This window comes from Eubalaena glacialis, chromosome 7, assembly GCF_028564815.1.
Source record: "Eubalaena glacialis isolate mEubGla1 chromosome 7, mEubGla1.1.hap2.+ XY, whole genome shotgun sequence".
NCBI lineage: Eukaryota > Metazoa > Chordata > Mammalia > Artiodactyla > Balaenidae > Eubalaena > Eubalaena glacialis.
The window spans coordinates 22,132,636-22,156,043 of NC_083722.1; the positions used below are offsets into that span (position 1 = coordinate 22,132,636).

The 23,408-nt window shown below is 41.0% G+C and overlaps 1 protein-coding gene across 1 annotated transcript; it reads left to right on the top strand.

The window, feature by feature from the left end:
* The first annotated feature begins 11,772 nt into the window (after nucleotides 1-11,772).
* ZSCAN9 (zinc finger and SCAN domain containing 9) lies at nucleotides 11,773-17,236 on the top strand. The gene is made up of 4 exons (XM_061195838.1): nucleotides 11,773-12,242; nucleotides 12,425-12,572; nucleotides 15,259-15,357; nucleotides 16,545-17,236. The coding sequence occupies exons 1-4, from the start codon at nucleotides 11,826-11,828 to the stop codon at nucleotides 17,159-17,161; spliced, it is 1,281 nt and encodes a 426-aa protein (XP_061051821.1). The 5' UTR covers nucleotides 11,773-11,825; the 3' UTR covers nucleotides 17,162-17,236.
* Nucleotides 17,237-23,408: the final 6,172 nt, after the last annotated feature.

Below are 23,408 nucleotides of genomic sequence, written 5' to 3' on the forward strand. Positions count from 1 at the left end.
AGGACTCCCCTGGTGGTCCAGCGGTTAAGACTGCACTTCCCCTGCAGGGGGCAGGGGTTTGATCCCTGGTCGGGGAAGTAAGATCCCGCCCGCATGCCGCGCGCGATGCACAACCCCGCCCCCCAAAAATGTTAGTAACGTGTAGTTTCTACATGTGACTTCCATATTAGACCTTGGGAGGAAAAAAAAAGAATAATGTATTTCTTCATTTTTTAATTTATTTATTGCCATTTTGGAGTAAGTACTACATTCACATGATTCAAAAACTATAAAAATCTACACACCAAAGTTTTGTCACCGATACTGGCCTTCATGTGTCATTCCAGAAACAAAGAATGCATGTATAATATTAAGCTCTCCAAGATATATTATTTTTTAATTGAAGTATAGTTGATTTACAATATTGTGTTAATTTCTGCTGTACAGCAAAGTGATTCAGATATATATATATTATATATATATATATATATACACACATTCTTTATATATATATGTTCTTTTCCATTGTGATTTATCACGGGATTTGAAATATAGTTCCCTGTGCTATACAGTAGGACCTTGTTGTCATCCATTCTATATATAATAGTTTGCATCTGTTAACCCCAAACTCCCAATCCTTCCCTCCCCAACCACCCCTCCCCTTGGCAACCACAAGTCTGTTCTCTACGTCTGTGAGCCCATTTCTGTTTCATAAATAAGTTCATTTGTGTCATATTTTAGATTCCACATATAAGTGATATCATATGGTATTTGTCTTTCTCTTTCTGACTTACTTCACTTAGTATGATAATCTCTAGTTCCATCCATGTTGCTGCAAATGGCATTATTTCATTCTTTTTTATGGCTGAGCAATATTCATTGTGTATATGTACCACATCTTCTTTATCTATTCATCTGTCGATGGACATTTAGGTTGTTTCCATGTCTTGGCTATTGTGAATAGTGCTGCTTTGAACATAGGGGTGCATGTAACCAAGATATATTGTTAAATGAAAAACAGCATAGTGCAAGACAATGTGTATAATGCTACTTATTAAAAAAAGGTAAATATATCTATATCTGAATATATACAACATTTTGCATGTGTGTGTCTATAGCTATAATATAAATGTCTAGAAGGAGATAAGCTGTGTTCTAGGGTGTATTCATTTGTAAGATGTTGCCACATTTCCTCCATAGGGATTGTACTGATTTGCACCCGCAACCAAGTAAGTAGAAAGGAGACCAGACCACACCTGCTTCTGCAGCCCTGTAAGAGGGATTATTATTTCAACTAGCATCGTCACAGATCATCTAAATGGAAGCACAAGCACCCACAGTGGAAGGAAATAGGAATCCTGATTTCTCATAAGCTTGGTGACTTTGGTTTATTACAGACTTTCTGGATAATCAGTGGCAGTTTATAGACTGGACTGATTAAAGATTCAAGATTTAATGGATTTGGGATATTGGTGAGATTGAGCCGCTGTGTGGTTTTAAGGTAGAACTCATTTGATTGTTTTATTAGAATGAAAATTTTAAATGTCTAAATCAGAGATCTGAAATTGGATCACTGGATTCGAAGCATTAGATCATATGCAACTGATGAGATTACTCTAGTTCAGTCGTTCTCTAAAGTGCAGTTCTCCCAAGCAACAGCATTATCATCACTTGGAAACTTGTTAGAAGTACAAACTCCAGGGCTGGGGCCCAACAATTTGTGCTTGAACAAGCTCTTAGGATAATCCTGATTTATGCTAAAGTTTGAAACTCTAGTTTTGTTTTTTTTATTTCAAAACATGGTTAACCTAGTTTCTGTCCATCTTGGTAATATCTTTTCTCCCCAGGATGCACATTTCTCCCATCATTCCAACATCAACATGAGTGTCTATCTTGATTTTTCCGTCCTCTGCCAGGATTAATCGTTCTAACCCCTACTCTGCCCACAGAGCTAGGACCCACAGAGCAAGCTAATGTGGTGTAAAGACACCAGCCAGAGACCACCAGGAGCAAACCTGACAAAATCAGTGTGATGAATTAATGCAGCGACAGGATACTCCAAGGTAACCGGGAAATACCTCTCAACAAGAGAAATGAGAGAAACCTCGTTTATTAATAATTGAGTTACTTTAGACGACTCTGAAGAGGCTCTAAGGGGAGCGGGTCTGGGTTGGTGGCTATTTCTGAAGCGGGATTATAAGAAGCGCGGATTAGCTAGGGATTGGGTATTGTCATGAAGAGAGGGCTGTTTTAGGTATCCCAGTAATAGGTGGACGTAGCCGACCGGGTCTGGGGCGTCGTAAGAAGGCAGTTATCACTCAAAGAGGGGGCCGTAGTGGCATTTTACAGCTGCTGCATGATCTTGGGGAAAACATTGTTTCCTGTTTACTTTGCAGCTGGCATTACCTGTATCTGTCTTCCCAGCCCGATAACAGCAGCTTCACTTTTTTCTTTTTCAATTGGAGTAGGTTTTCTTCCTTTTCATCTAGACAGGTTCCTGAGCCTCGGCTTCAAGGAACTACTCCCCGGTTGCTTCGACTTTGGTTGTTCAGGAGACTTTGGAGAGGAAGGAGGCCGAGGTTTCCTCCTTTTCACCCCAATCCAAGGGGCCTAAGAGACGAGGCGCGGGAGAACTGCCCGCAGAGGGAACTTGCGCTCTCGCATTCTCTGCCTGCTGCTGGGTTTTGAGGCCTTTCCAGGTTAGGGTTGGGGTCGGGGTGGGTGGTGAGGAAGGCAGAACAGAAGGCCAGCTCGCGTGAATTATCCAGGCGAATTGCCAGGTCTCCTCCCGCGGACGCCCAGCAGCGAAGAAAGCGCCCCCTGCTGGAGGTCGGCGGTAGGGTTGCCGGGTAAAACAGAACTCCCAGTTAATTTGAATTTCAGATAAAGACCGAACAATTTTTTACATACAAATGTGGCAAACCTAGTTGGTGGCTGCGCGTCCGTGAGCGGCCTTCAGGGCAGGGCGGGCGGCAGGGAGGGTTACCTTCCTCGACGATTCAGAGGCCAGAGGGCGTCTCCATCTCAGGAAATGTCACTCTCTCGCCCTTCCCACCGGCTCCCGAGGGTTTGTAAACTTCCACGAGAAAATGCCCATTTCTGACCTCTCCAGGGCTCAGCCCACTTGGGATCTCAGAAAGAGGCATTAAATGATGGCTTGAGAACTCCTTCGCTTTGAAATATAACTCTCACTCCTTGAAGCTGAATGAATGTATCATTACGTCGGAAAGGAGTGTTACTCAAAAAAAGGGGAGAAATGAGCTCCTTCAAGTCACTTACCCGAGAAGCAAATGCAAAACTAGACCCAAAGGTCGCATCGAGATATGAACTCCGATCATCAGATTCAAAGCCCATAATGCTAACCGTTACACAGCAGGACAGTTACCGGGCGGTGTCTACAGTGATGTTTAAGTGAAATGAACTAGCGGCCTCGGCTGCGGCGGAACTGGCGGCTCCTGAGCTCCCACTGCCCCGGAGGAATCCCCCGGCCTCCGCCTTGCGCTCTCTCAGTCCGCTTTTTTGCTCCAAGTCCAATTCTTTGGTTTCTTCATTCTCTTGCACCTCCACTTCCCGCGAGTCTTCAAATACCCTGGCTGGAAGAGCGCGCCGGTCGAAATGGTGTGTTATGCGGCGATGCGGTGCCCCCTCCCGCTCCAGTTTCAGTCCTGAGGTTCGCTGTTCTCTCTGGCGTGAGTTCCTGAAACGCTCTCGGTCGCCGGGCACAGCCTGTGGTGGCCGGAATGTTCGTAACCGCAAATGCAGGTAAAACTAAAAGATACTACCCTAATCAACGCTATGCAGAATAGTTTTAAGAACCTGGTTGCAATGTATATGTATTTCTAGAAAATATAATATACCGAAACAACTTTAGAAGAAATAGAAAATCCGAGCAGACCAGTTACAGTTGAAGACATAAAGTTGTCAACAAACTACCCCCGAAAAAATATCAGACATAAGTTTCACAGGTGAATTTTAATAAACTAGTTACAGAACAGATAATTCTAATGCATTTAAAACTGTTCCAGAATATAGATAAAGAAGAGAATTTTCGGTCTTGGAAGGCGGGGGTGGGGGGGATGTGGGGGGATGGAGAACAGTCCAAATAATGATCTTGAAACCAAAACTGATTACCAATAAGAAAACCACATATTCTTATTCTTATTTATGCTGAATCCTAAATAAAATAGGAGCAGAATCCAGCAGCACGTTAGAGTAAATCATTTACTATGGCAAAATGGAGATGAGCATGAACATTGTTTAAAATTTTCAGAGCTTTAAACACAATTCACCATATTAGCATATCTAAGGAGAAACAGCATATATGCATTTAATAGATGTGGGGATGGCATTTTATTATGTTAACATCCATTTTGATATATTAAAAATTTTAAATAAAAAGAATAGATAGTTCCTTACTTAACGTGATAAACATATCTCACTTACATCAACATCATCCTGCTTTTCAGAGGAAACATTTTATGCCTTCTCTTTGAAGCTAGCAACATGTTAGAAAAATGTCCATTCTCACTACTATTATTTTATATTGTTCTGGAGGAACTAGACAATGCATTTAACAAGAGAAATAAATGAATTTGAAAGAAAGAGTTAAAGTTATATGAAGGTATCCAAGGATTTGTTTATAAAATTAAATATATTTATAAAAATAAACGAGAAATCAATTGCCTTCACACACACACACACAACATGAAAGACCCCCATTTACAATAGCAACAAAAGAGATAAAACGTTGAGAAATAAACTTTCTTCTGTTTTGTTTATTCATTTTTTTTAAGATTCCACATATAAGTGATAATATCATAAATTTAAATATAATATAATATTCCATTGTGTATATATACCACATCTTCTTTATCCATTCATCTGTTGATTGACACTTAGATTGCTTTCACATCATGGCTATTATAAATAATGCTGCTATGAACATTGGTGTGCATGTATATTTTTGAATTAGTGTTTTCATTTTCTTTGGACACATACCCAGGAATGGAATTCCTAGATCATATGGTAGTTCTATTTTTATTTTTTTGAGGAACCTCCATACTGTTTTTCATAGTGACTGCACCAATGTACATTCCCACCAACAGTGCATGAGGGTTCCCCTTTCTCCACGTCCTCTCCAACATTTGTTATTTACAGACTTTTTGATGATTGTCATTCTGACAGGTGTGAGGTGATATTTCATTGTGGTTTTGATTTGCATTTCTCTGATGATTAGAGATGTTGAGCATATTTTCATGTGCCTGTTGGCTATCTGTATGTCTTCTTTGGAAAAATGTCTATTCTGGTCTTCTGCTCATTTTTTAATCAGGTTGTTTGTTTTTTGATATTGAGTTGTATGAGCTGTTTATATATTTTGGGTATTAACCCATTATCAGTCATATCATTTGCAAATGCTTTCTCTCATTCAGTATGTTGTCTTTTTGTTTTGTTGAGAAATAAGTTTAAGAGCAAATTACAAGATCAATAGTAAGAAAACTTTAAATATTGTTGACTGAATCAAGATATGGAGAAGAAGGCCTATCAATTTTCTCTACATGTTAGTCTAGGTGTTTAATATAATACCAATAAAAATTAACGTAGAATTTTGTTTTCAGACTGGATAAACAGCTTCTAAAGTTTATGTGAAAAGTAAACAAGCATTAGTAGTCAGGAAAATTCAGAAAAGAATAGCAAAAAAGACACAGACCTTTTGGGTTTTAAAACATATTACAAGCTATAATGAATAAAACATTGTAGTATGAACAGGATAGAAAATCCAAGAGTAGGCACAAATATTTAAGAATTTGATAAAAATGGCATTTCAAGTCAGTGGAGAAAAGATAGATCATTCAGTAAATGGTACTGGGACATCTGGGTAGACATCTAAAAAAAGTTAAGTGTAATCCACACCTCACATTTTACAACTGAATAGTTTCTAGGTGGTTCAAAAATTTAAAAAGGAAAAAAAAAAACCATAAAATTCCTAGAAGAAACCACATGAGAATTTTCCTTTATAGTCTTGGCACAAGGGAGACCTTTCATGAAATCACAGGAAACATAAAGGATTAGTAAATTTACTTAAAAATTTAAAATTTCTGTGTAACTAAAATGACCATAAACTAGAGTGGAAAAATTCCAAATTACCACAACGGGCTAATTTCCCTAATATAAAATGATCATGCAAATCAGTATAAAGACCATCACAAAAGGAAAAAGGGAAAGGGTATGAACAAAAACTTCACAGAAAGAAACTGTACATGAATATTAATTTATTCAATTTTGTTCATATTTAAAGAAATGCTAATTAATACTACAATAATATACCATTTTTTCTTATTTTGGCAAAGATCAAAAAGTTTGATGAAGATTGGGGGTGGTATCACTTTCAGATATTATTAGAGAGCTGCAAATTTTCATAACTATTAATACTTTTGAGGGCAATTTAGTAGTCTATATTCATAAGTGCATATATTCTTTGACTCAGAAATTCTACATCTCGGAATTTGCCCTAGAGATATACTCATACATGGGTAAGATGATGTGTGTATGAAACTATTTAATTTAGTATGGTTTATAAATAGAAAATAATTGGAAATAACCTAGTTGCTCATCCATAGAGGACTGCCTAAAAAAATCTACATCATGAAATATTATACAACTGTCAAAAATAAAGAGGTAAATCTATGTCTATGGCTATGGGAAAAACTCCAAGATATATTATTAAATTAAATAAGCAAAATAGGGAGCTGTATGCATAATATTCTACTATTTGTGCAAAATAATGGAGATAAATTATAAATAAATATTTGCTTCTATATGTATAAAATATCTCTGAAAACCTACAGAAGAAATCAGAAGTTTTGGCTGTTTCTAGGGGATGAAATTAGGTGACGGGGGGTAGGAGTAGGATGGAAATTTTTATTAAATAGTTCTTAAATTTGAAAATGTTTAAATAGATGGGGGGGGGGAGGGAAAGAGGGAGACTAGTACATATCCAGGATCCCTTATCCACAGTTCCAAACTCTATAAAATTCTGAAAACTCTTTTTTCCCCCATGAATTTGGCACTAAAACTCATCTGAGGCAAATCTCGAAGTGAACTGAACTGGGATTTTTTTTTTTTTTTTATAGTCTTAAAAAATCTGAATTCTGAAACACAGTGACTCCCAAAGGTTTATGTGTAACGAACACCATATACTCACCTACATTTATAAGTATTCATTTTGCCATATTTGCGCTCTCTCTCACATACTCTCTGCTGAAGTATTTGATAGCAAATTATAGACATCATGACATACCATCCTTGAACACTTCAGTTCCCATCTCTAAAAAATAAGGACATTTTCCGGGACTTCCCTGGTGGTCCAATGGTTAGGACTCTGTGCTCTCAATGCAGGGGGCACAGGTTGAATCCTGGTTGGGGAAATAAGACCCCGCATGCCACACAGTGCAGCCAAAAACAATATCTTAAAAAATAAGGACATTTTCCTACAGAACTGCAATATCATTGTCAAGCTCAACAGAAGAGAAAAGTCAAAGGGAGATGTTTCAGTGTATTCCCTTTTGTACTTTTTGTATTTTGAATCTGTGGCTCTATAACTTATTCAATAGATAATACAATTTTAAATTAGAAACAAATTGGATGAGACCTTTAATACATAAAATTGACCAGAAAGCTATGGGATCTGTCAAGGCATCATTAAAGGACAGGAAAGGATTCACAAGTACCCAATTAGTATTAGAGATTGAGGGAAAAATCATTTCATTTTAATGCCCAACTAATTTGGGGCTGGTGTGCGTAGAGCTTTCATCAAGTCAGTACTGACAGAAGCAGGGTAGGCACAGAAAGCCAACCCAAATCCAACACAAGTGTCTATTGCTTTGAAGTAAAATTTTGTTCTCTCTGTCACAGAGAGTCCAATGTAGTCAACTTGCCATTAGGTGACTGGCTGTTCCCACTGTGATATTACACCATATCTAGGGTTTCGGATTGGTTGTAGCTCAACAGTGGTGGTGTCTTGATTAGCTTTAGTGAAAGAAAGCCTTTTTTTTGGGGGGGGGGCTATGCACATCCTTTATCATGGTAGTCATGGTCACCATGTTCAAAAGTTCCTTGATCAAACACTGAGCTGAAAAAACAGTTGCTGACATCCATAGGGCAGATCAGCTTGCCCACTTGCTTACTGAAACCTCTTACATGGTGGGTTAGTGAAGATTAGTATGGGACACAAATATTTTTACACTTGAAGCTAACCACATACCAGCTAGTTACCTCAATCTCTGTGTTACCAATCCTCCAAAACATTTTCTCCTCCTTCTTTTTTTGAGCTTACGACGTAACACACAGTAGAGTCAGTATCCCAATATACCTGTTTCCAGATTCAGGTGACCCTCAATCTTTTTAGTAAGCCATGTAGTCAGCATTTCTTCTTGTCTCTGAGCTAATGGCATTTTAAATATTTTGAGTAGAAAGTCCCAATTCTAAGTTAAAAATAATCCCTTCTGTACCAAGACGCTCATCAAGGTACTGCTATAGGGGAATCTTCCTCCAAACAGACAAGTGGGAGCCAGTCTTTCTCTGGACCACAAGGAAGTCCAATGTGCTGTCCACTTGACCCTAGAGTCTAACCGCCCTGAGTCCTATAGTTGACCTACTTAACAAGCACACATAAACCAGTTAAAGAGCCTAATTAACTGTTAGTGAGATATTTGAGAGCATGAAAACTGTGTTTACTTGTCACAGCTAGGCATCAAAAATGGAAGAGAATAACACATTTAAAGCCCAAGTGAAGTTGAGCATTTACTCCCATTTTATAGTTTTTAGGAAAGTTGTACTGAGGGCTTTGCAAGTGAGGTATGCTGGAGAAAGTGATCAGGATTGGGGGCAAGTTTTCTTCATGCTGGTGCTCTTAATACACAGTTATCGGATATTTGGAAGAAGCTGAAGTAAAGGATGAAGCTTGAGTTTATTTAATGACCTCAGATGGCTAGGTTGCGTAAAACAACTAAAGAAATTTACACAGCTACAGTTTTGGAGTTAAAATGCATCATGGACCCTCCATTAACATGCAAGATGCTTTTTTATTACTGTGATAAAATAAATAAACAACGAGGTTCCATTAAAACAAAGCAAAACATAGTTTAATCTATGAAATACCACCATTCTGTTTGGCATAATAAAATTAATGAATGACAAACAGTACTTATAATTATGCTCTTTGGTACTAATAAAGGTAATTTAGTAGGTTTTGGACTGATTTTATATTACTACTAAGAATCCAGACAACTTTGTAGCAAACAAACAAACAAATAAAACCAAAACCAAAACAAACAAACAAAAAAAAAAACAGAAAACAAATAAAAGGAAGGAGGGAAGAAAGGTAGGAAGGAAAGAAGACCTCTGTCAATATGTAGGGGCCTGGTCAAATAAATTGCCAGGCATGTACTTGATGTACTATGATTATGCAGCCACTAAATGAGTTAGACCTGCCTGACTGATAAAGATGTCTGGGATACATGACGTGAAAACGTTAAAATAAGTGATGGGGGAAAAGCTAAATGTAAAGTAGCTCAATGCCTGTCTATCCATCTATCTATCTAACGTGTGTGAGAGAGAGACAGAGACAGAGATGAGAATTATACATGCAAATTCCAAGCTAACGGTGACAGCGGTTATCTCAGGGAAGTGAGGCTTAGGAGGGACAGGATGGGATTTCACCTTTTACTTTATTAATTTTGGAATTGTCTGAGCCTTTTAAAAAGTCATAGGTAATGTATTAATTTTTTAAATGTGTTAAAAATAAGCATTTTCAATAATTAACGGTTTGTGCTTCATCTGTGTTTTCAGTTTAAAACCTATCTGGGGCCCACACACGTAACGAATTCTGATTATGTGATTCACCGTTGAAATCGAACCGGACGCCCAGGAAATTGGCGGCTGGTTCCAGGTGAGGCACGCGCAGGAGGTAGGAAACGAGACACTGAATCCTAGACCGGCCGGAAGTGCCCGTGCGCGGTGGGCCCCGCGGTGGGCTGGCGTCTTCCCCGCAGGGCCATTGTTCCCGGCGCGCTCTTCCCAGCGTCGGGGCGGGAGCCCCCAGCCTCCTCACCTTTTCCAGGTCCGGTGAGTCGGCCCGGGAACCGGGGTGGGGTGGGGTGGGTGTGGCTGAGAAAGAGGTATGGAAAGTGAGCCTCGGCCCCGGGGAGGGCGGAGTGGGGGGAGGGGGCGGTGGTCGTGCCCCGCGATCCTGGAGCCGATCCGTCACCCGGGCTGGTGGGACGTTACGCGGGAGAGGTCTCGGGGAGGGTCACCGCGGTGAATAACGGCAGCAGGATTAGGACTCAGGGCAGGAAACGCCTGGAGTCTGGGGAAATATCCTCGGGGACAAGGAAGTTAAGGACAAATTTGTAAAGACTTTTTGCAGCCTTCCTCGTGGAGAGCCAGTGTCTATACACTCTCACTCTTTGGTTCTAAAAGCAGATGAAGGGGCGTTGAATGGACTGCTTGTCAAGTGCAGAATGTGACATTTTCCGATTCCCTTTCCCTTAGTTCATTGATTCTCAAACCTTGGCGTGCATACAAATCCCTGGGGAGCCTAGAAATTAAAGGTACATAATCAGGGTTCCCTGCTCTTCCCCTCCCACCCCTAAGCCCCGGATTCCGATTCCCTAGCTGTCTGCCACAGGGCCTGTCAAGCTGGAATTCAGCTTCTGGTCTGCACTCCTGACATTTTGGAGACGCTCAGTCCTCCTGGGTCTCAGGCACTGCCTGGATATGAGCACACTTTTCTCTTGGGCTTCTGTGGATTCTTAGGACTGTCCGCAAAAAGAATTTGACCTTAAGAAACTTACTTAACTTCCCCTGGCCCCCATTTCTTATCTAGTGAAATAGTGATTGTAATCAAACCTCAGAGGGTAATTGTGAGGATTAAATATGGCCTTGTATCTGAAAGCATGTTGTAGACTGTTGTGCAGTGTTGGCTGTTACTCTTAGGAAGCAGCAGAGCAGTGTGGAAAGCTCACAGGACTTGCAGTCGACCTAAGCTTTCCTTTCTGTAAATTTAGTAAAAATGAAACCAGCCTTAATGGTTGTTTTGAAGATTAATTTTAAAAACTCAAGTAAAGATTTCAATAAAAGTTAGTTCATTTAGTCAAAGACGAGAACAGCAGGGACTTCCCTGGTGGTCCAGTGGGTAAGACTCCGCGCTCCCAATGCAAGGGGCCCGGGTTCTATCCCTAATCAGGCAACTAGATCCCGCCCCCCCCCCCCCCCCCCGCCAACTAAATCATCCCCCGTGCCGCAAATAAGACCCGGCGCAACCAAATAAATAAATTTAAAAAAAATTATTTTTAAAGGCAAGAGCAATATTTCCATTTATTCTTTCTGTAATTTGATTTTTATACAGTGAGTCTGAACTTTTTAACCATTCTGAGTGATCTGTATGGCCCTTAATTCCTCCGTGAACTCCGTATGGTATTATTGCTATTTCTTTTTCACATTAAAAAACTGAGATTGAAACAAGATAAGAAATTGGCACAAGGTCGAACAATTAGTAAAAGTTAGAACTGGAATAAAACCTAGGTCTGGGTAACTTGAAAATCTATGCTTTTTGTACATTATGACCTTATATTTTCCACTATTCTCATCTTTGGTCACCAAGTCACTTTACTTTCAGTGAAGAGCTTTAGGTGTATGACAGTTGCTTATATTATCAGTTTTTTTTATCATTAACTATTGCCATTTTTCTACCTAAACAATGATTTTTACTGCTTAGGGGGGAACTTCCAAAGGTGTTTCTAAAGCATAGCTCCAGCTAGAGGGTGCCTTTTAAGCTGTTCAAGGTCAAAATGAATACAGACTCCAAGGAGGTTATATCCCTGGATGTTCAAGCTCCGGATGTTTGGGAAGAACTGACAGTGAAAGCAGAGGCAGAAAGTCACCTCCAAATGCAGGAATCCGGACTGAAACGCAATAATCCACTGGCAAGGGAGATCTTCCGAAGGCGCTTTCGACAGCTCTGCTACCAAGAGACCCCTGGACCAAGGGAGGCTCTCACCCGACTCCGGGATCTTTGCTACCAGTGGTTGAGGCCGCATGTGAGCACGAAGGAGCAGATTCTGGACCTGCTGGTGCTGGAGCAGTTCCTGTGTATCCTGCCCAAGGAGGTGCAGGGCTGGGTGCAGGAGCAATGTCCAGAGAGTGGGGAAGAGGCAGTGATTTTGCTGGAGGATCTGGAGAGAGAGCTCGATGAACCACAACACGAGGTAGGAAGGGAGATTCGCCAGGGAAAGAGTATATGTAGGTCACCAAGGACCCTTGTGTCCTCTGCTTTGTGTCCTCTTGACTTTGCTGATTAAATAAGAGCCAGCTTTCTGCTTCTCTCTGGGAAATGTTTCTTTAGACAATTAATTTCTTCAGAAGTCAAATCTTGTCTCTTTATTTCTAGATGGTAGCCTACAGACACAGACGAGAAGTCCTCTCTAAAGAGACAGTGTCTCTAGGAGAGCAGATGTCACTGGGCCTTCAGTCCCAGCCTAAGGAGCCCCAGCTCACATATGACCCTGCTCAGGAGCCCCACCGTATCGGAAAGACAGGTGAGGGACAGGATTTATCTGGTGTTGAACATATCCCACCTGGTCAAGTACAAACCAACAAAAAACCAGAGCTGGGAAACCAGGGGGTCAGAAGACGCTTTACCGGCAATGTTCAGTGCTTCCGAGTGCCTAGTGTGCTTGTCTTTGTCCCGATCCCCTGCATGCAGTCTTCCCCTGGGTACCATCCTGGAAGCTCTCTTGTCTCCTGGCACATGGTACATTAGGAAGACTTTTAGGAAGACATTAGTAATCACTGTGGAGCACAACTTTAGAGAATGGACTTCAAGGTTTGACAGACAGGTTCATATCATGGCTTTGCCTCTTGGAAGCTGCTTGTACCTGGGCACGTTACTTAACCGATTGATCAAGGTTTCTTCATCTGCAAAATGGGGTTAATAATAGTATTGTCTTAGTCTGCTCAGGCTGCTGTAACAGAATATCACAGACTAGGTGGCTTAAACAACAGAAGTTTTTTTTCTCATAGTTCTGGAGGCTAGAAATTGAAGATCAGAGTGCCATCAGAGTTGGTTTCTGGTGAGACCTGTCTTCCTGGATAGTAGAGAACGACCTTCTTGCTGTGTCCTCACATGGGCATTCCTCTCTGCATGTGCCTGTGGAGAGAGGGAGAGAGAGAGTCAGAGAGCGCTCTGGTAGTTCTTCCTCTTCTTCTAAGGACATCAGTCCTGTTGGATTATGGCCCCACCTTTAATTACCTTAATTATCTCCCTAAAGACCTTATCTCCAAAAACAGGGCTTCAGGGCTTCCCTGGTGGTGCAGTGGTTAAGAATCCGCCTGCCAATGCAGGAGACACGGGTTCGAGCCCTGGTCTGGGAAGATCCCACATGCTGCGGAGCAACTAAGCCCGTGTGCCACAACTACTGAGCCTGCACTCTAGAGCCTGCAAGCCACAACTACTGAGCCCAAGCACCTAGAGCCCGTGCTCTGCAACAAGAGAAGCCACCGCAATGAGAAGCCCGCGCACCGCAACGAAGAGTAGGCCCCGCTCGCCGCAACTAGAGAAACCCGGGTGCAGCATCGAACACCCAATGCAGCCAAAATTAAATAAATAAATAAACAAAAAAGGGCTTCAACATATGAATTTGGGGTGGGGATGACACAGTTCAGTCTATAACAAAGGTGTACCTCAGAAGGTTGTTGTGAGCATTGAATACAAACAATTTGTGAAAAACACTTGGCACGCATTATTCTTAATATATAGTAACTGTTCTTATCAGAAATTACCAGTGCCACCCTTGTCAATTTGGGTTTACATTTGCAGTCAGAAAATATGAGATATGCTTAGTAGGTGGCAGACGGGATGAGAAAATCCAATGGAATAGACTTTGCCATTTCCTTGTATGCAATCTCCTTAGTGGTGTCAGTACTGGGCACCAGTGGGTATAGTAGTGGGCACTTGGGGCTGAGTCAGCTGCCTTCCCATTCTAGCTCTCCCTGCAGCAGTTGGCTCCAAATTCTGTCTAATTTCCCACACATAACATCACAGCCTCTTTCTGACTTTTTGTTACCCTTCTGGTAACCCATCTACAGCAGAGGTTTCCTGTTTTCATTTTCACATTACCTCCATATGTATCAAAGTCACAGCTTTTCTTGCCGCTCTGCCTCCTGCTTCTATTTATTTCATTTGTCCCACCAATCATACAGTTATCATGGATTTTGGAACACATCTCTTGATTTAAATTAAAATTATATTTGATGAGTAAATTCTGTGCACACTGCAGACCTTCCTCTGACTCCCGTGACTTCATCTTATTAAAATTCTTTCTGTTTTCATTTTCCCCCTTTATGAGCATCTTCCCAGTCAGTTCCTTTGCTACTTTCTTCCTCCTCTCCCCATGAACTTGGATTTTTCATTTTCCATCTATTTTCTCCCTTCTACTTTCCAAACTGCACCTAGAACCCTGCTGAGAACCCTTCTTCCAGGGTACATCTGAGTATGTCTATTCCCCCATCCATCCATCTAGTCATTCATTCATTCATTCAACAAATATTTATTAAGCATCTACAGTGGCTACAGGAGAGTATCCAGAGGGCACCTACAGATCAGAGAATTCTCCCTATAGGACTATCAATGCAGGTGTGTGTTATACATTTAGGACAAGCTTATTTTGTAAAGCAACATAGTAAGTGTTTGGGATTAAAAGAACCAAATCCAAGTTCTAGCTGTTTTGTTTTTTAGCCAAGCAACATTTAAAGTTACTTTATATCACCGAGTTTGAATTTCGTTTAGAATTCATATTGATAGTAAAAAAAATCCAAATAATGCATAAGTTTACATAGTAAAAAGTAAAAGTTCTCTAAGTCCAACTCCCCAGGAGTAACCACTCTTGTCAAATTGCTGTATATTTTCCAGACTTTTTTCTAAATATAGAGTCTGTCTAGCTATATGTCTGTCTTCCTTTTTATTTTTTTCCTATTTCTTTTTTTTTTTTCCCTAGTTCTTTAAAGAAGTGGGATAATAGCATCAGGGGGTTTGTGGTGAATTAGTTTGATAATGTATGTGAAAGTGCTTTGTAAGTCATGGAAGGCTGTATAAATGATAATGATTAAAAGGTGAGAAATGTCTTCGTTTTTATATTCTACTCAGTTCCTTTGTGCATTTCAGATATAAATGTGAAGTTTGGGCAGCAGTACTCATCTCACTTGTGGCCCATTTCTTCTCTGCAGGCACATTTCTGTTTTGCAAACCTGTTGTCATCTCCCAGCTAAAAGGAGGAGAAGAACCATGGTCTCACCCCAGAGGAGTCCTAAGAGGTACCTGTCCAGGTGTGTGAGGGACAGTGCAGTTAGATGTGGGAGAAAAAGCCAGATGTTGGCTAAAGGAGGGGGTTGGGGGCAATTTTCCTTGGGCTTTTCTGGGTTGCAAGGTGGGAATCACACCTGGGGAACCCTAAGAATTCCACAGCAGCTGCTCTCTAGCATTTAGACAGTTTGGGTCTGTTTGTCTCCATTCTCACCTTCAACTCCTCCAAGCAGAGAGGGTCTAATTGGGTTGGTTGGACACTGTCCAACATGAACCAGTCCTACAGGCAGCCTTTGCCTCAGCGCTGGTCCCTGGGCCAGTCAATTGAGGCCACAGTAGTAGCACTGATTTCAGTCCTTTCTCTTTTATTCATTCAGCAAATATTTATTGAGCAGCCACTATGTGCCAACCTTGCTTCTCAGGGAATAAACCAGAAAGATCCTGTTTCCGTGGAGATGAGATTGTAGCAAGGGGGAGACAATAAGCATATAAATAAGGAGATGATATGTTAGGAGGTGGTGTTATGGAATGAAGCACAAATAGAACTGCCTAAGGGGGATTATGACTGCTATGGATGGGGCACACAGATTGTAGTTTTAAATAGAAGAATTAAGGTGAGAATTGAGCAAAAACTTGAAGGAAGTGAGAGAGTGAGGCTTGCTGTTATCTGAGGTCTGAGCTTTCCAGAAAGAGAGAGGCGCTAGAGCAAAGGCTTTGTGCTGGGGATGCACCCGGGATGGTTATGGATTAGAAACATAAAGTACTGCCTGAAGCACCTAGAACAGGAGAAGCTCAGCGCTTGTTCCATAAATGACTGACTGAATGAATGTATACATGAGGTCAGTTTCCTTGGAAAGGGTCACTTGGAGGCTCCCTACCTCACAGAGGGGAGGGAGTTCTCAGGGAAGACTCCAAAGAAGCCACTCTGATCCTGACCCTTCTCTTCCCACGAAGAAGTATAAAAAAAATTCTCTCCAGGCCCCATCCATGTTGGGGTGGACCGAGCTGCATTTCGCCAAAGAGGGCAAACCTCCCTCATTACCTAGAGGAAGGTGTTAACACACTGGCCCTTCTGCTTCTAACCTCCTCCCTACTCTGTGACGTAGAGTGACATCAGGATAGAAGCACCTTGCATTTCTGTGCACATAGTGACCCTCCTGTCACTAGGCTCAGGGAACAAGTGACATTTACCTGGTCTTTTTCGTTTCAGATGGAATGACCAAGACTGAGGACAGAGAGTTGATGCTAAGGAAAGACTGTCCTAAGAGAGTGGAACCACATGGGAAAATGTCTTACGGACAGACCTGGGAGATATCACAGCAGGATCCGCGACACAGAGAAGTTGGTGACCGCAAGGGTGGGGTAGAGAGGCACTGGGGAAACCCCTTAGGAGCCGGCCCACACAGATGTGAAGAATGTGGGAAGAGCTTTGCTCAGAGCTCAGGTCTCGTTCGACATCAAAGAGTTCACACTGGAGAAAGACCCTACGAATGTAATGAGTGTGGGAAAACCTTCAGTCGGAGTTCGGGTCTTTTTAATCACCGAGGAATCCACAATATTCAGAAACGGTACCACTGTAAGGAGTGTGGGAAGGCCTTCAGTCAGAGTGCCGGTCTCATCCAGCATCAGAGAATCCACAAGGGAGAAAAGCCCTATCAATGCAGCCAGTGCAGCAAGAGCTACGGTCGGCGTTCATTTCTCATCGAGCATCAGAGAAGCCACACAGGGGAACGACCTCACCATTGCAACAAATGTGGGAAAAGCTTTAATCGCCACTGCAACCTTATCCGCCATCAGAAGACCCATCTGGTGGCTGAGCTGGTCTAATCCAAGCTTTGTGCAAGTTTTCCAGATCACTGGCCAAGTCGTGCAGGGTAGGTTGAGACTAGAAAACACCTTTCTTCCTGTCTCCACTAAATGTATTTTGGTCTGGGGATATTCAAAGAGGCAGGTTTGGGTTTTTGAAGCTGCTACTTTCCCTTTGGTTCCTTTGCGCCTTCCTGTTTCTTACTACCCCCATCTCTCTTATTTATTCTCTTTGAGATGGCTGCTAAACTTTTCTAATAATGTAATAAGTGGCACTGCTATAGCCAACATGCCAGGAAGATCTGTATCTGTGTTTAATCCCTAAAGATCACGTAGAGCTCTGCTGATGTTTTACAGTAAATGGGTCTTTGGTGTTCCCCGTGACTAGTACCTGCATAGTAAACACGTTTTGTGCCTACTGCTTCCCTCTGACACCTGCATGATGCTCCCCTGGGATAGTGACCAGCATTGGCTGGGTGCGTCGCTGTTTTTCAGAGTGCTTCCACTTACTTAACCACAGTTGGTCCTCACAACAACCACACAGGGAAATGAGTATTATCATTATCCTGTTTTACAGATGAGGAATTGAAGATTCACAAAACCCAAGCCTCAGCACCAAGGCTTAAACCCTGGACTTTTATTTTTAGTAACTTTAAATTATGGAATAATTTTAGACTTATAACAAAGTTGCAAAGATAGATAGAGTGCTCATATACCGTTCACCCAGCTTCCTCTAATGTTAACATCTCACATCGGGTCTTCTTAGTTAAACCCTTGGCTTTTGACTCCAAATTCCAATCTGTTTACAGTGTCATGCTTCATACTGGTATTCTCAGATTTCCTCATTTAAGCTTAGTCACCCGAAATTCCCTTAGTGCTTTCCCATCACATCTTCAGTGTTACAAAAAGTCATCGGTATTCTGAGTACAAGACATCAGAACATTGGATCATCATCCATAAGATGCTTTAAAAACTACCATATTAAATCTCCTGAGTTTTTCCCTTCTGTTGCTTTGCTTAGGTCTGGAGTTGTCTGCTGATGTTCGGATCTGATCTCATGTCCATTGTTTTTTTCACACTTAGGATCCTGGTGAATGCTCCCACTCAGTGTTCTACATACCTTCCCGTATAACTCTGTATTTTCTTTGGAACTGCTATCCTTTATCAGTCCTGACCTTTCCATCTGAAACAATAATCCAGTGAAAAGAAGGGACCTGTTGTAAGGGAGAAAATCTTCCAAATGAAATGCAAGAGTAGGAAGTTTGTGTATATCTGAAAAGTATATGAAGAGGGAATAATATGAGAAGGGCATGAGAAAGATAAAATCTGTGGTGCCAGGGGGCAAAAGAAGAAACAGTGGCCAGAAAGACAGAGAACATGTAGGTGGGATGAAGAAAGGAAGGAAAAGTTCAGACAGTGGACATCAGTCGGTAAATGGACTGAAGATGGGCATAGGAACTTATCCAGAATGGTACAGAATGGTTATGGATGTGTCAAGATTTGACTGTGCAGGGAAAATACGCAACAAATTGTCAACATGGTAACTAGGGTGGATGGGGGATTATACGGCCCTTTCACATTCTGTTACATATCTTTGAACTGTGAATGCGATGATCCTACAGAGGTGGTATGGACCCCCCTTCCCAGTTACTAGGGATGATGCCATGCACACACACAAGAATGTATGAAAAATTTATTACTCTCATCATGGAACTCTCTGGGGATAGCAGGGCAGCACCCAAGCTGGTCCAGAACTGGCTTGAGTAGCATAAGGAGAGTGAGAGCTAGTGGCCCTGGTTTTTATTGTGGTTAGGGGATGGGTCCAGGAAATAGTTCTCATTGCACAAATAGATAAGGGCTTGCATAGCTTGAACTTCCTTCAGGTGCCAAGTGAGGAGGCACTGGGATTTCTTATAAATTTGCCCAGATGTGGGGCAGAAGGGAAGGGGAAGATGGAGGTTGAAAGCTGTCAGTGATCAAACATCAAAAATGGAGTCAAGATTTTTTTAAAATTACAGTTTAAAGAGAATCAATTCAGGAGATGCTTTTATTTACCATGTGATTCTGGTCTCTCTGTCCTTATAAACTAAGGAGTAATTACAAATTTAGCATTCAATCAATTTTTTTAAAAATGTGTGTAACCAGAAAAAACATGTGTTAAAAAACCAAAAATCCATACTTGTCCATTTGACTACCTGAAACTCTCACTTCTGCAGAGTGGCTCACCTCCCACTGAAGTCAGCTGAGGCTTTCTAGAAAAGGTGAGCCCCCAGAGGCAGCCTTTCCCCTCACCAGCCTCTTAAAGGGGATGTGGCTTATGGGACCAGAGGTGAAATTTCAGGGATTCCTGATCTGTTTGGAGACATAACAATTCCTTCTTTCCCACTTCCTTCCCGAGAGGATCAGCTGGGACCTATGAGTAATTAAGAACATTTAGATTCAAACAGGCATTACTATGGTAGTGGTTAATTTTAATACACTGAGGACCCATAGTGTCCATCATATTTTCAAAAGGGTTGGAGAACTAAATGAAGTTAAGAACCACTTCTGGAGGGGTGGTGGAATGACAAGAAATAGGTGTGGTGGAGCCTATTCAGAAAGAGCCCTGATTCACCCACTTTCGTTTTGTATCATACACACACACACACACACACGCACACACACACACAGTCCCACATCAACCTTTTCATCTGCTCTCCTGGTTCACCAAGTTCTCTCTCCAGATCTTCCAGCACAGTCACCACCTCCTCTTCACATTCTGGATGACATCCTCACACTCGGACCAGTTGCTGGTCATCCTACCCTTGAATATTTAACAAGATGATACCCAATGCATCAGAGGCCAATGCTTTGGGGGCACTTTTAAGGTATAGAACTAATTGTTGAACAGAAAGGTATTACTATCAGATGAGCTAGATGAAGGCTGTAACCAGGAGATTCTCTGAAGCTCATATAGCAAGAAGTTAACTCAGAACTCAACCCACAATTTGGGAAATTCTAGATATCTTCTACATTCTGTTCACCCTTAGGAAACTTTCTTTGACTCATAGAGAAAATGCAGGTATCTAGGGCAGTGTTTCCAGGTTTGCCCAATCCCCTTGGGAGCAAGGTAGAGAAATGGAGAGAGAAGGAATATACTAGACTTCTCTTTGAGATCACATCAAAGGCTGGCTTTCATCACAGCTCATGCTGTAGCCTTTCACAGTGACAGTACCTAACCAAGTGCTTGGTGTCATTTGCCACTTTCCAACTTCCTCCACTTCTATTATTTACTTTCCTGAATCTGTTTCCTTAGGTATGACTGAAATTCCAGTCTTATTCATGGGACTGTGGACTACCCAAGCCAGGAGAGTCACCACTGTTACCTGTACAACAGCTGATGAATAATGTAGGTGAGGGGTACTGTTCATGAGAAATAATATAGGTGGGTAGAAATCTTACTGGATAACTGAAGCTCTGGGTAACAAAGCTTCTAGTGCTAATTTTGCTACTAATTAGATGGGGAACTTGAGCAGTCCCTAAATTTCTCTGTGTTTCAGCAGAGAAGTGAATCTTTTAGTTTCTAGGGGGTCTTTAAAAGTGACCATGGGGAGGAGTTAAACTAAAATATTTTTAAAGAGTCTACAAATTAGCCATAATACCTTTAATTTTGTCTGGCAGCAAGGTGACTGTTCCTCAAGAGGTAAAAGCAGTGCAAGAGTTAAAATGTGTCTAGAGTGAGTGCTGGCCTCCTATACCAATATATGTATATATCTTGAGGGAATTAGAATTATTAAAAAATCATTATGCATGCAAAGCTTTATCACTATAATACTGAAAGGGAATATATGTCTAAGGAAAATTCATAAGTAATGCTCCAAATCATGAGATAGATGTGTATGCATAACCAGAGTCTTTGACCCAAGAACAAATACATGCAAAAGGACATCGACAAAGACTGTTGGACATATTTTCTCAGAGTTTAGGGGTCTGGGATTTCATTTTACTCTAGTAACAAGCTAATTAACTTAGCCTGTGATTGTTTCATGGAATCTGGCATAAAATACGAGTTCCTGGGTCAGAAACAAAGGATTTTATATGATTCCAAGGAGGCCCAATGCCTTTCACATTTTGCCTTCAGAATTTCATTGTGTTTCTCCAATGCATCGATGCCCGCCCACCTCCCCACCCCCAAATAGCCATACTATTTCAAAGTCCTTGTAATTGTTATTCTTCTCCAATTCTCAAAAACCTTAGGCATGACAGTCCTCCTTGGGCCTTTTGTGCTCCTACATGTCTTGTTGCATGGGTCCAGGATATAAGGCCCTGATCTTTTTTTTACTTTTTTTCTTTTTTTCCCAGCCCATTTCTTATAGATAGCAAGCCTAACACTTGTTATTCATAGATAGCAAACAGCATGAGATCATCGTATTTGCATCAGTTGCTCTTGCCCCCAAGTTCCAAGGAGGTGACACGATGGGCTCAGGTGGATGCTATACACACAACATGCCTATGTTGCATCCAGGGAAGCCTGAATTTAGGAAATCCTCAGCTTTTATAACAAGCAGTAAGTAAGCCTGGTAATTGACCACTGGGATATGTTATCTCATCTTTCAAGGTTACCAGCTACATAAACAATCTTGAGGAATAGACTGGTAAAAAAATGACCAGGGTCTTGTCCTAATTCTGTTTTGTTCTTTTATTCCTTTTTTTAAAACATTGTGCTCGTGATATCCTATTAAAATTTATGTATTTATTCTTCTCATAGTTTATTTTTTTGTCAATCCCCACTGGAATATAAACTCCATGAGGGCAGAAATCTTTGTCCTTTTATTGTTACTGTTGTATCCTGAATATCTAAAACAGTGTCTGGCTCAGAAAAGTGACTCAGTTAACATTATTGTTCATGTACAAGAGTCCTACAGGTTAAATAATTTAAAGCTGTTAAGTCCATGTGTATATCATTTTCAACTTTACTATACAGTATATACTGACATTGCTTTTTTTTTTTTGGCTGTGCCATGTGGGATCTTAGTTCCCTGATCAGGGATCAAACCCATGCCCCCGGCATAGGGAGCACAGAGTCTTAACCACTGGACCACCAGGGAAGTCCCTGACATTGCTTTTTAAGATGAGCATACCGGCTTACACACCCATCAGCTGTGTACAAGGGTTCAAAAATTTTCACATTCTTACTAGCAAATATTATTAAAGCTCTGCAAAATTTTGCTGAGGTATGGGTATGAAATGGCTTAAAATTTGTTTCCTCTTAGTAAATAATGAGGTTAAGGATCTTTGCTTATGTTTGTTGGTCATTCCAGATTCCACATCTATGAATTGCCTGTGTATAGTTCTTGTCAATTATTCTGTTTGATTGTTGGCTTTTTTCTTATTTGTTAATGCTCTCTGTATAGTCTGGATATTGATCCTTGTTGATCATATGGCTTGCAAATATCTTCTGTTAGTCTTCTGTTTGTAGTTTCTACTTGTTTCGGTATCTTTTGATGTAGTTTTAAATTTTAATGATGTCAAATTTACAGAATTTTTCCTTCACATTTTGTGCAGTTTGTGTATTTTAAAAGAAATCTTGCTTTATTCAAGAGCATAAAAAAATGCTTCCAATTTTTTTCTAAAAGTGTGCAAGTTTTGCTTTTTGACTTTTAAGTCTTTAAACAACTGGAAGTAATTTGTTATTTGTCAACCAAATTTTATTTTTTTTCCATTTATATCAAAACATTGCAGTGCTATTTATCAAATACTGTATATACACATATACACCTACATGCCTACATCTATATTTATTTCTATAAGTAACTGTAGATATTGGGACTTGAGTTCACGCTAATACCTTCAGTTCCAATCCAACACCACAGGATTCATTTCGGCCTTTCTCTTTTTCAGGTTTGTAACTCCTTTTCTGACATGAGGAATCTGGCTCCCAATATCTTGTATATTTACTTAATTGATTAATCCTTCCTGTGTGTAATCAATTTCCCCATGTCGTCTTGCTCCTCTCATGGGCTCAGACCTCAGATCTTACGTTGGTGAAACGTGAATGGGGTCTGTGGAGTAGGTAGTTGTAATATTTCAGTGTAAATTCTCCTGCTGTAGCTTCCTCCCTTCACCCCTCTGAACACTCTTTTCACTCACTGGGGCTCCGAACTCACCCTGGGCTGGGCTGCCACCTCCTCTCCCACTTCCTTTGGCCCTACCTAAAGGCTTTTGGATGGAATTATTCAGGAAGGAAGGTATGATTTTGTTTAATTTAAAAGAAAATTACTATGGAAAA